The 15,398-nt window shown below is 40.1% G+C and overlaps 1 protein-coding gene across 1 annotated transcript; it reads right to left on the reverse strand.

The window, feature by feature from the left end:
• Positions 1-3,452: 3,452 nt before the first annotated feature.
• ANKRD60 (ankyrin repeat domain 60) lies at positions 3,453-12,767 on the reverse strand. Its single transcript, XM_063425526.1, has 4 exons — positions 12,533-12,767; positions 10,782-10,912; positions 6,994-7,159; positions 3,453-4,030 (listed from the first exon to the last, which is right to left on the reverse strand). The coding sequence occupies exons 1-4, from the start codon at positions 12,744-12,746 to the stop codon at positions 3,606-3,608; spliced, it is 936 nt and encodes a 311-aa protein (XP_063281596.1). The 5' UTR covers positions 12,747-12,767; the 3' UTR covers positions 3,453-3,605.
• Between the last annotated feature and the right edge of the window lie 2,631 nt (positions 12,768-15,398).

Consider the following 15,398-nt stretch of genomic DNA (forward strand, 5'->3'; position numbering starts at 1 on the left):
GGGGGTGCAGGCCCTGAGAAGAGGGGGCGGGGAGTTACCCAGTGTCTCGTCTATGTTTCAGTGCGTCTTGTATCTCTCGTGTGCTAATGCTATTGAGTAGTTGCAGGGGGCTGCATGTGTTATCTCGGATGGCCTCATTATCTTCTGTGTTCAGCGCCTATGTATGTAGTTGGCATGTTCTTGAGGGCTAGTGGTGCGGGAAAGGGTAGGTATTGGTGGTGTACTACCGTGGGTGTTAGCACTTTACGGGGTGTGCGGTGGTTAGGGCTTGTCGTCCGGTTATGTGGGGAGGTGAGGGTTGAGGTTGGGGAGGGGGGGGGCTGTCAGTTTACCCAGTTCCCCATTTCCGTACCTTGAGTCAGCCCCCCAGTGTCAACTCACGGCGTCATGGGGGGGGGTCTATGAAGTTTGTGAGTCTCGGTTGGTTCCGGTTAGCGTGTGGTCGGGTAGAGTCTGTTCTTGTGGGAGATGGCATAATGTACAGTCGTGTATTGGCTGAGTGGTGGTTTTTGAGTGTTGCAGGTGGGTGTGGATGGGATTCACGGCCTTGGGGGAGGCCATGCGGTTTTATGTATTTTTAAAGGTACTTTTGGGGTGTTTGGGAAATGTGTGTTTTTTGTACCTGAAGATAATTGAGTTTAATACAGTAATGACTCAATTATCTCCCAGGCACAGGGGAGGGATTATCTTGTTTTGTATAAGAGTGTCCTGGACCTGAGAGCCAATGTAATCGTGTGTATGTTTTGACTGTAGTTTACTCTCAGGTCCAGGGGGGAGTGCACCTTGCATGGGGACCTGCATATAAGGCTAGTTGTGGCTGCCAATAAACAGATTCCAGCTTGTGCACCCAGAACTATGTGTCGTCTGGTTCCAGTGTGGAGGATTAAACCGGGAAAGTCCTTGTAAGGACTAGAGCTTCCAGAAATTGTGAAATTATAGTATTGATTTTGAAAATATGACTGATCATGTATAAAAAAATAATATTTTATTAAAGGATAGTGATCATCTGAAGCCATTTATTATCACATTGTTGACTCCTTTTTAAATCATAATGATAACAGAAATCACCCAAATGGCCCTGATCAAAAGTTTACATATCTTTGAATGTTTGGCCTTGTTACAGACACATAAGGTGACACACACAGGTTAAGATGGCAATTAAAGTATACCTTTCCCCACCTATGGCTTTTAAAATTGCAATTAGTGTCTGTGTATAAATAGTCAATGAGTTTAGCTCTCACATGGATTCACTGAGCAGGCTAGATACTGAGCCATGTGGAGCAGAAAAGAACTGTCAAAAGACCTGTGTAACAAGGTAATGGAACTTTATAAAGTTGGAAAAGGATATAAAAAGATATCCAAAGCCTTGAAATGCTAGTCAGTACTGTTCAATCACTTATTAAGAAGAGGAAAATTTGGGGAACTCTTGATACCAAGCCAAGGTCTGATAGACCAAGAAAGATTTCAGCCACAACTGCCAGAAAAATTGTTTGGGATACAAATAAAAACCCACAGGTAACCTCAGGAGAAATACAGGCTGCTCTAGAAAAAGACAGCGTGGTTGTTTCAAGGAACACAATACGACAATACTTAAACAAAAATTAGCTGCATGGTCGAGTTGCCAGAAAGGAGCCTTTACTGCGCCAATGCCACAAAAACCCCGGTTACAATATGGCCGACAACACCTTGACACGCCTCACTTTTCTGGCACACTGTAATTTGGAGTCATGAGACCAAAATAGAGCTTTACGGTCACAACCATAATTTGGAGAGGGGTTAACAAGGCCTAAAGTGAGAAGAATACCATCCCCACTGTAAAGCATGGTGGTGGCTCACTGATGTTTTGGGTGGATGTGAACTTTAAAGGCACAGGGAATCTTGTGAAAATTGATGGCAAGATGAATGCAGCATGTTATCAGAAAATACTGGCAGACAATTTGCATTCTTCTGCACGAAGGCTGCACATAGGACGCTCTTGGACTTTCCAGCATGACAATGACCCTAAGCACAAGGCCAAGTTGACCCTCCAGTGGTTACAGCAGGAAAAGCTGAGGTTCTGGAATGGCCATCACAGTCTCCTGACCTTAATATCATCAAGCCACTCTGGGGAGAGCTCAAACGTGCTGTTCGTGCAAGACGACCAAAGACTTTGCATGACCTGGAGGCATTTTGGCAAGACAAATGGGCAGATATACCACCTACAAGAATTAGGGGCCTCGTAGACAACTATTACAAAAGACTGCACGCTGTCATTGATGCTAAAGGGGGTAATATACACTATTAAGAACTAAGGGAATGCAGACGTTTGAACAGGGGTCGTTTCAGTTTTTTCTTTCCATGTTTTGTTTTGTGATTGTGCCATTCTGTTATAGCCTACAGTTGAATATGAATCCCATAAGAAATAAAAGAAAAGTGTTTTCCCTGCTCACTCATGTTTTATTTAACCCCTTAAGGACACATGACATGATTCCCTTTTATTCCAGAAGTTTGGTCCTTAATGGGTTAAAAATGGCATATATTTTACCAATTCTCCAAGGGTATGCAAACTTTTGAGCACAACTGTATATATCATTATCAGGAAAGGGGTCGATTTGCGGTGGCTGCTAATAGCCTATTTGCCTGAGAATCTAATTCTCACTAATCTCGGCCAGGCCAGGGCTAGTATGATAACTTGCACTGCATTGTGTCAGTGATTACAGTTTTTGCACAGTATGATGTCACCTACTATCTACTAACTACAGGATTTGAAAACTAGATCAGGTTTTTAAAAAAACATGCCCAGCGTACGCCTTATTCTCTACCTCTTGACCTGTTCCAATTAGCAGGTAATTTATGTTTAAATTTCAAACTGCATGTGTTTTTAGCTGGGAGGTGCCCAGTGTCTTTATTTTTTTGTCAGTAGTTAGGAATATCAGTTCAACATATTTACGTGTGACACAAGCCAACTTAACATTCTACCGGGCAGTAAAAAAATTCATGTACTTCTTGTGTGAAATCAGTTCAATTAGTCACAGGACTCTCATTATGATCCCGGGTGTAATTATTTAATTGATATCACCCTAGGAAAACATGAATTCCGTATACATCAGGGGCATTAATTTCAATATCTGCCTTCGCAGTCTGGAGAACTGATAATGCCACCCACATAAATATGGAAACCCAACAGACATATAAGAACAGCTAGAGTAAGTGTATGTGAATGACATTGGACAAAATTGTCACTGATCATATTTAAATGCAGTCAGTCATCCTTCAGATATTTATAAAAAAAATAATGTTATTGTAGTTTTTGTTTTTCCCTAAATTTGCAAAATGAAGATTGTGCGAAATTGTGAAAGATTAGGTGACTGTGTTTTTTGCTCACTCAATGAAAACCACACTTAAATAACAAGCCACAATTATCGAAATATTGTATTTCATATGTTTATTTATCAAAATTTCAAATCTAGATAGTTTTAAAACGATGCAACATGTTTCTATGTTCTATGGCTTGAACGTGGTGTGGCTGTGGTGAAATATTTACTGTAAAACATTCTGTCCTTTTGAGGTATGTCTTCGGTTCTACTACAATCTGTCGGATTGGAGTTTGGTGGTATTTCCTTTGACTATGCGAATCTATGCTTTGCCATTCTTTTTTCATCAGTCTGTTTTCTGGGAGCGTCAATCGCTGTACCTTCAAAGTCTTTGTGATGTACCAGATTGGCCATGTAACGTTTGGCTTGAGAGCCACATCGCCAGGATTTTAGCTTCGAATCAAACTTCTGATGAGCGAAAAGCTCAGATGGATCCAGATGTGCCTTAATTTTCACGCTTGCTGCTCTCTCTTTCCACTGGAAAAGGAATAAATGGCGTTCAACCTTTTTTTGTCCCCAAATGCTTGCCAGGTTCAGTGCCGTGAGCCCTTCGTTATTAGTGTCTTTGGTTTGAGCGCCATAGGCTAAAAGTTCCGTAATGCAGTCAACGTTTCCCATAGCTGCTGCCACGTGCAAAGCGCTGTTCCCCAGTGGGGTTTTGGCAAGTATGTTGGCACCTGAAATGACACCAAATTACAGTAAGCTGGCACCAGAATGACTCACAAATATAACATAAAACCATTACAAGATGAACACAGGGAAGATCAACTCAAAGTAGACTATCCAATGATTAAATGGACATAACAAGATGGCACAACCGTTTTCTTTTTAATGTATTGCGAGTGTAATGAAAAATTCATACAAATTGCCTTGGAATATTATTCAAATGTAGGCAAGCATAGAGGTTTCTTCCATCAACACTTGAAAAATATGGATTTCTGTACACTTATTCCAACGCTAAACCTCTGAAGTGTGCTAGCAATTTTTATAGTGGGTGGCAAGTTCAGGTTTCCCCCACCCCCAATGCCCTACACTCATTACATGGCGGAGGGTATAAGACAAACAGAGTCATGCTGCCCACCCAGTTCAAACATCACTTGGGCTGTGGGATGGGGACACAATTATTTCAAGTGGGTAACTGTGACAGGACATGTACTTCTGCGCACACTCCCCATCCATTAAATGGGAGAAGATTTAACAAACATCTGGAATAGTGCCGCAGTGCCTCAATCTGATAAAATGACACTTTCGAGAGTGGCAGCTCCCATTTTAAGCCCTCATCAGCCTCCCAAAATTGATGGGGACAGGGGCCTTTATTCATTTCCATTCCAATTCAGATTGTTCTACTTGAATAGTTTTGTTTTTTTGAGGTACCCACTTGTTATATATATATATATATATTTATACCAACACTTAAGAATCTAGAAATAACCAATGCTTAGACAAATATCCACATTTGAAATGCCCATAAACTTGTGGTTTTCATTGGATTTCTTATAAAGAGCATAACATTCATCTGTGTGTGACTGGTTGTTTGTTACATTTCAACATAAGCTTTAAGGTTCTGAATTTAGTGTCATCATATCTTTATATCCTTTAAAGAGACTGTATGATAATAGACCCATGATTTTGCCTATAAATCATCAATATTAAAATGAATATTTTTTTTCAAAAATATATGTTTCGGGGGAGGTTAATTATTTTGTAAAAAAAATTGTGAAAACAAAATTAGAGCAATTGTAGGTTCTATTTCAGAGGGCCTTTAGTCTAAAAATAACTCCAAATCTCTTTGACGTAGCTCTGTGATGGCCTTAGCAAATACGCTTAAATAAAAGTTTGAGCAATTTCCACATAGTACTATTATAAGGTTTAAATATATATATAAAATATTTTTAAACCAATACATAATCTTAAAGAGGTACACCTCTTCTACTTAAAGGGACACTATAGTGTTAGGTATAGAAACATATATTCCTAACCCTACAGTGCTGGGGTACCTGTTTAGGTTACTGGCCCCCTTCAGAATGGCATAAACCGGTATTTTTCTTTCCTTTACCCCATCAAGACCCCTCTGCTCTTGTCACTCTGAAAAGGCAGCATTTACATTGCTGAGCCTGCAGGGACAGCCTATAGACACCAGCACAACTACATTATGCTGTAGTAGTTATGGTGACTATAGTGTCCCTTTAATAACCAGGTTAAGTAACAGAATGCTGCCTAATCCCAGCGTGGGTTAAAAATACAGTAAGCGTCTCAAATAAACGCAAGGTGTGTGGTGTTACAGAATTTGCAATCCACTGTGCGCATGCTCCCATCATTAATACAGAGACAAGAGTTCCTGTTTTATGTTTTGTATTTATCCTACTTTTATTAACTATTAAATCTGCATTTATTGTAAAATTAACTTAAATTTTTACCAAAAAAGCAGGTGGACAGCAGGACTGAAAATAAACCCACAAACAAAAATGCGGTGAAATACATTGGATTTGGAGACAAGACTACAAGTAGAGGACATTCGGATATTGTTAGTGGAGTGAAGGGTCAGGTTGCCATGACGTTTGAATAAGAGCTTGGCAGATTGAAAGCAGGCTTTCCTATTGAATTCTAAACAATAGGGTGAGTCAGTAAGGGGACAAAGTGAGTTTTGCAGTCTCAGAACATCAACCGGTAAACAAGGAAAGTCTGGAAACAACATTGAAGTGTAAAAGACATGGTAACTATGCAACAGATTAATAAAAAAAGTTTAACAATAGCTCTAAGCTCAAACAAGAAGCTACGTACCACTAACATGGTAAATACTACTATATACTTAATACGCTGATGATAATGGAATATCCATCCATCTATTTATGGATTTTTCTGTTGCCTTTAAAAAAATATATATTTTTTTACATTTAGTACCAATCAGTGAAGAAATATTTCAATTTTCTTTAACCATATGTGAATATCAGTGTGGAATTAATTTTCTATTTACAAAGCTGCCCATGGGGGGACGTTTTATGGTTTTCGAGTATCTAGAAAGTATGAATTTATAAAAGGGACACTATAGTCACCAGAACAACTGCAGCTTATTTGTTCTGGTGAGTAGAATCATTACCTTCAGGCTTTTTGCTGTAAACATTGTCTTTTCAGAGAAAAATGCAGTGTTTACATTACAGACTAGGGATATCTCAACTGGCCACTCCTCATATGGCTACTAGATGTGTTTCCTTGGGCAGTGCTGCACAGTGTGACTGACATTCAGTGTCTCCACCCTCTGCATGCAGACACTGAACTTTCCTCATAGAGATGAATTGATTCAGTGCATCTCTATAAGGAGGTGCTGATTAGCCAGGGCTGTGTTTGGACTGTGCCTGCTCTGTCCCTGATATGCATCCTTGACAATCTCAGCCAATCCAATGCTTTCCTATGAAAAGCATTGTGATTGGCTCAGATCACCACTTCTGATTATGTCAGCCAAGCAGGCAGATCAGGGGCAGAGCTAACAGCAGCAGAGTGGAGTAAAGGATAGATGGTGGTTTTAAGACTCCAGGGTCATTAATACATGTTTGTGTTCCTGACCCTGTAATGTTCCTTTAAAGTAGCTAATGTGATACATATGGAGACATGCAAAATCAAACACTAGTAGAAATTATCTTACCATTCTTCAATAGGTATCGTACCATACCCAGGTGGCCTCGGTGGGCAGCAATGTAGAGGGCCACACTTGCTCTTGAAGCTATCCATTCCTGTTTCTGTTCAAAGTCTAACCTCAAGGAATTCGGAGTGTTGAAGGATGAATCAGGAGTGACTCCCAAACATTTCAGCTGTTAAAAAAAAATAAAAAATAATGATACAAATGGTGTTCTTTCCCTTAGCTGACCCTAGCATAATAAAATCTTCAAAAGTCTAGAAACTAGAGTGATGATGTTTAATACTTAAGGCACCAAGACCACTTCAGCTCAATGAAGTGGTCTGGGTACAGTGGCCCTTAACTTCAAACCAGCAACATAAAACATAGACTTTTTTTCATTGCAGGGTTAAACGCACCTCTAGTTACTGTCTTCCTGACAACCACTAGAGGCCCTTCCTCTTCCAGAACAGAGTAAAACTTGGTTCTCAAACAAATGCTGCTCCTTAAGAGAATTTGATTGCAGCAGGGCGGCAACTCGCCACACATGCAGACTAGCTTCCAAGTGCTTCCATATGGGATGCAGCGAGACCAGCACAGCAAGGTAGTAAAGGTAAGTAAAACTCATAATTAAAACACTCACATGGGGAATGAGCCGAAGATGGCAGACTCAAATTATAGAGTTTTGACTAGATCGCTACATATGTTTGCTCTCTACCAGTCGCACTAAAGACCTCTTTCTTCATGCAGCACAATTCCTGCATTTGTCAAAACCATATCTCCATAGGGCCTGGTTAAGGCCAGGAAAGTATCAAACTCTTTGTCACATTAAGTGGCTTTTTGTAAGCAGCTGTGGGGGTATTCGTGTGGTGGGACAGGAATGGAATAGGTTGGAAAAGTGGAGGTTTGTCTAAAATTCGAGTGAGGATCGAGTGGATCCATTGCCAGAAGGAACAAATTCTAAGGCATCCTCCCAGCCTCGATGAAGGATGGTGTAGGATCTCTGACCTGTTCTATGAAGGTATTTAAAGGTACATGACACTATGTTCTAAGGCAGGGATGGGGAACCTTGATGTTTTGGACTACATCTTCCATAATGCTCCTACAACCACAACGATGTCAAAGCATCAAGGGAGATGTAGTCCACAACATCTGGAGGGCCGAATGCTCCCCATCCCTGTTCTAGGGGATGAACTTTGTAGGTAAAAAAAAACAAGTAGTTTATTATCATTGAATTTTGAGTATAATGGATTTACCTTCTCCTTTGTCTGCTTGACACGCATGAAATTCAAAAATGTTACAGATTTGATTATTAGGTTAGAAGTCAAAGTGTTAGTCATGGTCATAGTTTGGTGAAATTAGCCTGAATTTGACAATTTGGGTTTCAAGTCCTTACAATTAACTGCTTAGTAAACTGTGGCGAAACCAACCTCGCCACTGTGAACTGGAGAAGCCTGGTTGCTAGCCTCCTGCCCAGTGATTATGGCCCTGTGTGAGCGGTGATACCCCAGATAGCTATACCATGGAGCCTATTCATATAATGAAAGACTATGGGAAAGACTTTAGCTCCATGGCAATTGTACTGTGTGAATAGGATCTGCGCGCTATTCGGTAGTTCTGTGCGCTCAGATCCCAGCTATCTGGGGATATGTGAAATGTCTGTGTGTTATGGATAAAAAGAAACTTTCTGTATTTTAAAGTGTTTTATGTCTTTCTGTAACCATGTGGTTAATGGAGTCTGCTTCTAGCCCTGGATAATTGGATTACTTTCCTCTTTGTCTCCAGGATAGAGGCCTATGTAAAACCTGTCTAAAACGGTTTGCCATGCGGCTAGTAAGGGACAAAATATACTTTTAGTAACTTTTGAACCCCTGGTCGGATTCATGCCATTTTTTAATATGTTGTTCCCCTGAATGGATTGATTGTGGATATGTATTTTTATGTGAATGTGATGTATGGTTTTAGAGTTATGAAAGTTGTGTAAAAAGTATATTTTAAACTGTATGCATAATGGGATTATGTGTCACACTAAGGGGAGGGGATGTGTGGGCTGCACCCGTGATACTATTGGTCATTTTATGCCTCCCCCTGGGTGTGGCCTGTATGTGTGAGATGGAAATAAAAGCCAGGATGGATGAGCCAGTCCAGAGTTCCTGTTTTACCCTCAAAGTGAAGTGTCGTCTCATTATTGGGGGAAGGATTTATTGCATGCTGTTCCAGTTGACTGCTAGGAGTGTAAGCCTATTCGTATGGTTCCTATTCAACGGTCTACAGCATTCCTATGCTTGAGAAGATTCATATGCTGCATCGGTTCGGTGATTGTGGTGTCTGCCAGAGTGCTTGGAGTCCTCAGGAAGCGCTAGGAGCATCCATTAACGGAGGTACCCAGTTGGGGTGCCAGGCGATCCGTTACATAAACAAACCCAATTTTTAATAAAGAAACACTTTACGCCCCTAAAACAATAACGAAGGATTCCCCTTTCGGTGGCTTCCTCTCAACTGTCAATCAGAAACCGGTTTATTTGCGCCCCAGCACAAAGTAAACGTGAGAGTTTCTCATAGAGATGTTTTGATGCCTGTATAGGTTCTGATGCCTCTGTTTTGAGATAACATTAGAAAATGTATTGCTGCTATCTTCAAGGGACACTGTAGGCACTATAAACATGTTATCTCATTGAATTGGTTAAAGTGCCTGAAGTCCCCTGGCAAAACCATTTTCAAACAGGTTAAAACGGAATGAGGTTCCCTGGCTTCCCATAGCTCCGCCCCCACTGCAGGTGTGACCAAGGCAGATATTACACACTTCCTTGTAGCCATACAGATTCATATCTGTATGGGAACTGTGAGAGGCTAAAAGCGGTCAGGTGACAGCCAATCACAGCCACCCCCTTATTGGCTGAGAATGTCAGCTGATCACTCTGAGCCAATGAATGCTGGTCTCTGCCTCTCCTTTTCCAGTACCTGGTGGAGACAAAAGCAGTCTGACTCCTTAAAGGGATACCATAGTGCATACAAAGCTGTATTACTGGTACTATAGCTCTTTCTAGCCCCCTCCCAGTGATTGAAGGGTTAAAAACCCTTTAGCTACTTACCTAATCTCAACGCCGATGTCACTTGGCTGTGGGTCGCAGACCTTGGAGGCAGATTTAGTGCTGCAATGTAAACATTGCACTAAGTGCAATAGGGATACTGTTCCCACACCACTTCAATAAGCTGAAGTGGTCTGGGTGCCTATAGTGTCCCTTTAAACCAGAGGGTGGCGCCATGGCACTCCTGGCACCATAACCACAACAGTGATTTGCAATGTATTGTGCTTTGAGTGCTCCTTTCAGGATGTGTGCTCAATTATATTAGCTTTAGGGATTCTTGTGTATTATGGATGAAATCTCATCTCCAGAGACAGGAGGGGAAAATACAAACACAGAGACAGGAGGAGTCCCTCTGTTGACCAACAAACATTAACCATTATGGGGGAGATTTATCAAAATGTCATGTTCTGAAAAAACAATGCACTACAAGTGGGGAAATCACCATGGAAACAAGTCAAAACAGCAGTCACAATGGGTGACGCTTCCGTTTTCTATCTGACAGACTACCCCCTCAAGGCAGACTGTGCATGGAGCACAGCTGACTAGCTCTGTGTATAGTCCCAGTGCCCTGTCTCCTCCTGCATCATAAAATCTGTCCAAAAGTTTAAACTTCAGGACAGATTTATGAACGTGGGACACGTTTCCAGAACCCATTTTTGCAGAAACAATACACCAAAAAATATAGGACTGTCCCAGCAAAATCGGGGCTGTTGGCACCTATAACATTACCTGTGGCAAATCTCCTTTTGTTGCTGCTTTCACAATATCGCTCCACCCATCATGGTACCAAACGCTGAGAGAGATCGTTCCTCCCGGAATAATTCCGTTACTTTTAAAGGTAGACGTATCAGGAATATCCCCTAAAATGAAAGTATACTATTTGGACGTTTGAGTGGTTTATAGATTACTCTAGAGCTCAGATGGAATGGTAAAATCATTCAAAGGGAAAAAAAACCTGCAAAAATATCTGAAAAATGAATAAAAAGATCATTGTGGCACTTTACAAAAAAGGCAGAAAAAAAGCACAAATACATAAATATACTATATATAAGAAATTAGTGAGTGTGCACAAATTGAAGCTAAAGTAAAAGAAAACTCAACACTTTTTATACATAATAACTATTGCGCTTTGTTGTTATAGTATTCTAAAGATGCTGTATAATTGCATATTTACTCATCAAACATTGAAGGAGAATACCAAAAGGTTTGAATAGCAAACGATTCCATTTAACTGAAGTATTAAACCTATATTAGCTACAGTACATATCTGTTCAATAAATCAGCTTTCTTATTCCCAGAACCTTGAGTGCTTTCCACCTCTGTTTGCGGGATCTCCACCGGGCATTTAATTACTTTGGAAGAGACGTGACCAAAATACAGGCGCACCTCGCTAATACAGCGGGTTAGGATCCAGACTGTGGCTTTTAAATCGAATATGGCTATAAAGGGAATCAAAGGCTTTGAAAAAACTAGTAAAAAAAAATTCTAGTATATTGAAAAGTTTTAAAACATGTTTATACAGAATTGGCCAAAACTCAGAGTAGGAATTGACAGATAAATAACTTATTAGAAGTTCAATACTTTTGTTGCAGGATATATATTTTAACTGAGTCTTGGGAGTTTTATTATGGGTAATTTTACGAAGGATCAATGAATTAGCCAGAGAAAACAATGAATTTATTCATCAACTCATCATGTCTGACAAAGATCATTTTTATTCGAATGGCTTTGTCAATAAGCAAAACTGTTGTTTCTGGGGTACCGAAAATCCACGGATAATTCATCAGCGCCGATTGCACCCTACCAAATGCACTGTCTAGTGCGGGGTCACCTAGAAATTCGCGCGCCAGAGCCTCAAACATTAACTAATGTTATGAACAATGCGATCGAAAGATCACGACTTTGTGAGGCGGCAAATAGAGCTCATTTAAAAGATGTCATCTTCCGTATCTCGTTAAACAATTCTCCATATGTTAATCATTCATTGTATGTAATATCACTGAAATTGGTTCATTAATAAAAAAAAAAAGTTATTGACTCCTTAAAACCTACTCTGAACTATCTTATATGTATATAGCACTAGACCAAAAAAAATATTTAAAAGTTAATAAATAAATATTACTAACACCAAAAGTACTGCTTACATCAAAATAGTGGAGATAGGAAAGATTCATTACTGAATATAACATGATAGAGCTGTATTGGAAAGCACTGTATATATATCTATCAATTTATCTGTCTGTCTAATCTTGGTGGGATTCACTAAATATTCAGCAGTGGTGAAGTGAAAATATAAACTTCAAAAAGTATCAAGTTTAACCCTAATAGCTGAGTATGACTTATAGCCAACCATCCAGCCATCCAAGAGGTTTATTTACTTAACTGTGAGCTAACTGATGCTGGAGGGGTAAATGAATATGGATCTTGCTTTGCTCCAAGCCCATAGCAGTTGCTTTATGTATTCAGAATGTTGTCTGTACCTTCATCGATGTAGGACAGCCTCTGTAAATGGACTGGGATCCCTGCCACCAACTCCAACCTGTCCTTCAATTCTGCAAACTCCATGTGATGATTACACCTGGACACTGTGAATCTCTCCCCTGACTCCTTCAGTCTGACCTTCACACTGTACTGATAGGAGGCTGGGGTCCCTGTGCCCCCATGCATTTGTTTCCCCTTTGTAGAAGGGGCCATTGCAGCTACCAAGTGTCAGTGTTACTGTCCAGCCTTTGTAGCAACACGTTACTAGGTGATCACAAACTTTGTCTCTCTCTCCTCCTCCTGCAGGACGTCATGCTGACGTAGTAGCTTTATACTTCCCCCACATGATGTAATTGTTACAGAGGGATAGACTATTTCATCTACTGCAAATACAAACTTTCTGGGGCAAGGTTCTAATAGTGGGCAGTTGCTATGGAAACACATAGAATAGCTTGCTGATTTTTTTACTTTTAGAACCAGTTACTCTGTACCACTATATACATAATCTCCATGCTACAATATTTCCAATCATGTTTTTTTTTTTTTTTTTTTTGTAAGGTAGGCAATTTACCCCTTTACTAAAAAATATTTTTATGTATTAGTTTTTTGGTTTTTTTTGATGGGTGCCGAGAACAAAGAAATGTCAGTGTATTTGTAGAAAGAATCTGCAAAAATTCTGAAGGGGTATTGCTGAGTCTATTCTATATCCTCTCTTTCTTTTTTTTGGTTTTTAAATTCTTTCTTTTTATTGTGCAAGTGTGAACATACATGCTTGGTACTCCTCGACAGCGGTAACAAGCCGAGTGAAAACAGGCAAAATAAATAAATAATAGCCTGGCACACGTAGAAACTGCACGTTTTTTTATATTGGAATTACAGGTTAGGATCGGTAGTGTGTTAATAGTCGTCAGTCGGCAAATAAAACATGAAGATGTAGTAAGCAGGCTAAACTGACTGACAGGGTAACATTAATAACTTTTTAAAGGTGTAGAGTGGAATTTTAAACAATGGTTAAGCAGGGTAATAAGATTTCATGTTGGGTTCACCCAGCCGGGGTCATGTGTGTAGGTAGCGGTTATCGTGTGGTGCGACACAATACATCCCCCCCATTCAAACCCTTAACCCAATCAAAACTAGGAAACATATATGTGTGGTATAAAAAGGCCACAGCTTTTATTTATAATTTAACAAACATATTTATAAAACCAACCATAAATAAAAACAAGGTATAAGTGTTATGGTACTTTTTGAAAGTAAACCAAAATGTTCAAAGTCTATCTGTTCCTGTCCAAATCAATAAATTAAATTGCGTATATACGCTGAAGTAATTAAGTCTGACACACGAGGTTCAGGTTAAAATAACTTCGAGAAAGTTTATTGGCAAGTGGAGTAAAAGCGGGCGCGCAGGCCCTTTTAAGAGGCATTTTGCGTCATCATTGATTATTAGAATATCAGCAAATAAACATCATCAATTGGATTAATTGTTAAGTGACGGGGTTAGTGTCTTACCTATTGGTTCGTAAAATTAAGAGGTTAGTCCCGTGCCCACCCATCAGAGGTGGGATTATTCTGGACACGGGTGGGGGACAAGGGGTCCTAAGCGTCATTTTACACGGTCAATGATATCAGGCTTTATGTCCAGGTGCAAGGTCTCTTATGAATAGAACATTTCATTACTACTGTGTTCTGTGGCCTTCAAACTGTACTATCTTACAAGCTCTAAGGAGTAGCCAGCAAGTCTTAAGGAGTAGCCAGCACCTCCTGGTACTTGTCCTTGAAGGAAACACAGTCTTTGTCTACTGTACTAATTGGGTTGAGAAGTTCAGTCACGTAATGTAGTTTTAAAATGAACAAGTTAAGTCATGAGGACAAAATGGAGGATTGAAGAAGTCAGGTTAGGAGGACAAAATGGAGGACGAAGTCACAGTATAAAGTTAAAATGGAGTTAGTACAATAATTCAATACAAGTACAATAAAGATTTTTAATAATTCCACATCAGTCCCCCCTATGAAATGTTAGATTCTAAGAGATAAAACTTTATTATGTTAGTATCAGAAGACGTGTTAACCCAAAGGCACAGAAACCCCGTGGCCGCTAACTAGATGTTAATGCAAAGTGCAAGGCTGTCCCTAGATCTGACCCTAATAGGCTAACCATCCGTCAGTATGGCTCTCGAACGCTTCACACCCAAGGGTATCCCATGGCAGCTAACCCACCACTTCTCCACATGGGGCCTTTACCATTCACTGACAGATGCTGTCCCTAATCTAGTCCCTTCCTAGAATTCCTGCACTTTATCAACAAAGGGGATAATTTGCAGCGGCAGACAGGGTGAGTTGATGTCTTGAAATTCTTGGTCATCAACTTCGAGATGGGTAAAAGTGGGTGCCGCTTGATCAACAGTCTTCATGAGGGATTTTCTCAGACATGGGAGGACACAACAAAAGAGAAGAGCAAAAATAAAAAGAAAAATTAGTATAGCCATACCAATCTGCATTAAAGCCTTTTGCCATCCTGTCATCCAACCAAACCATCTTTCCCAGGGATCTTTTATCCCAGAATTCCTTTTTAACTCTTCAGACAGGTCATTTAATTTTTCTATAGCTAGTGTGACTTTACCATTAGGGCCTGTGTTTTCTGGGATGTAGGTACAACATGTCATAGTGTCGGGCAAAATCTTACAAACCCCTCCTTTTTCGGCTAAGATCATATCTAGGGCCATCCTATTCTGGAAAGTCATTTGGGATGTGGCCTGTAACTGTTCGGCCAACCCCTGGAGGGCGTCTCTGGTGTAATTGACAAAACGCTGTTGATTATAATAAATGTAATTTATCCAATTTAGATTCTTGTTTGCGGTAACTATG

This window comes from Pelobates fuscus, chromosome 6 (assembly GCF_036172605.1).
Source record: "Pelobates fuscus isolate aPelFus1 chromosome 6, aPelFus1.pri, whole genome shotgun sequence".
NCBI lineage: Eukaryota > Metazoa > Chordata > Amphibia > Anura > Pelobatidae > Pelobates > Pelobates fuscus.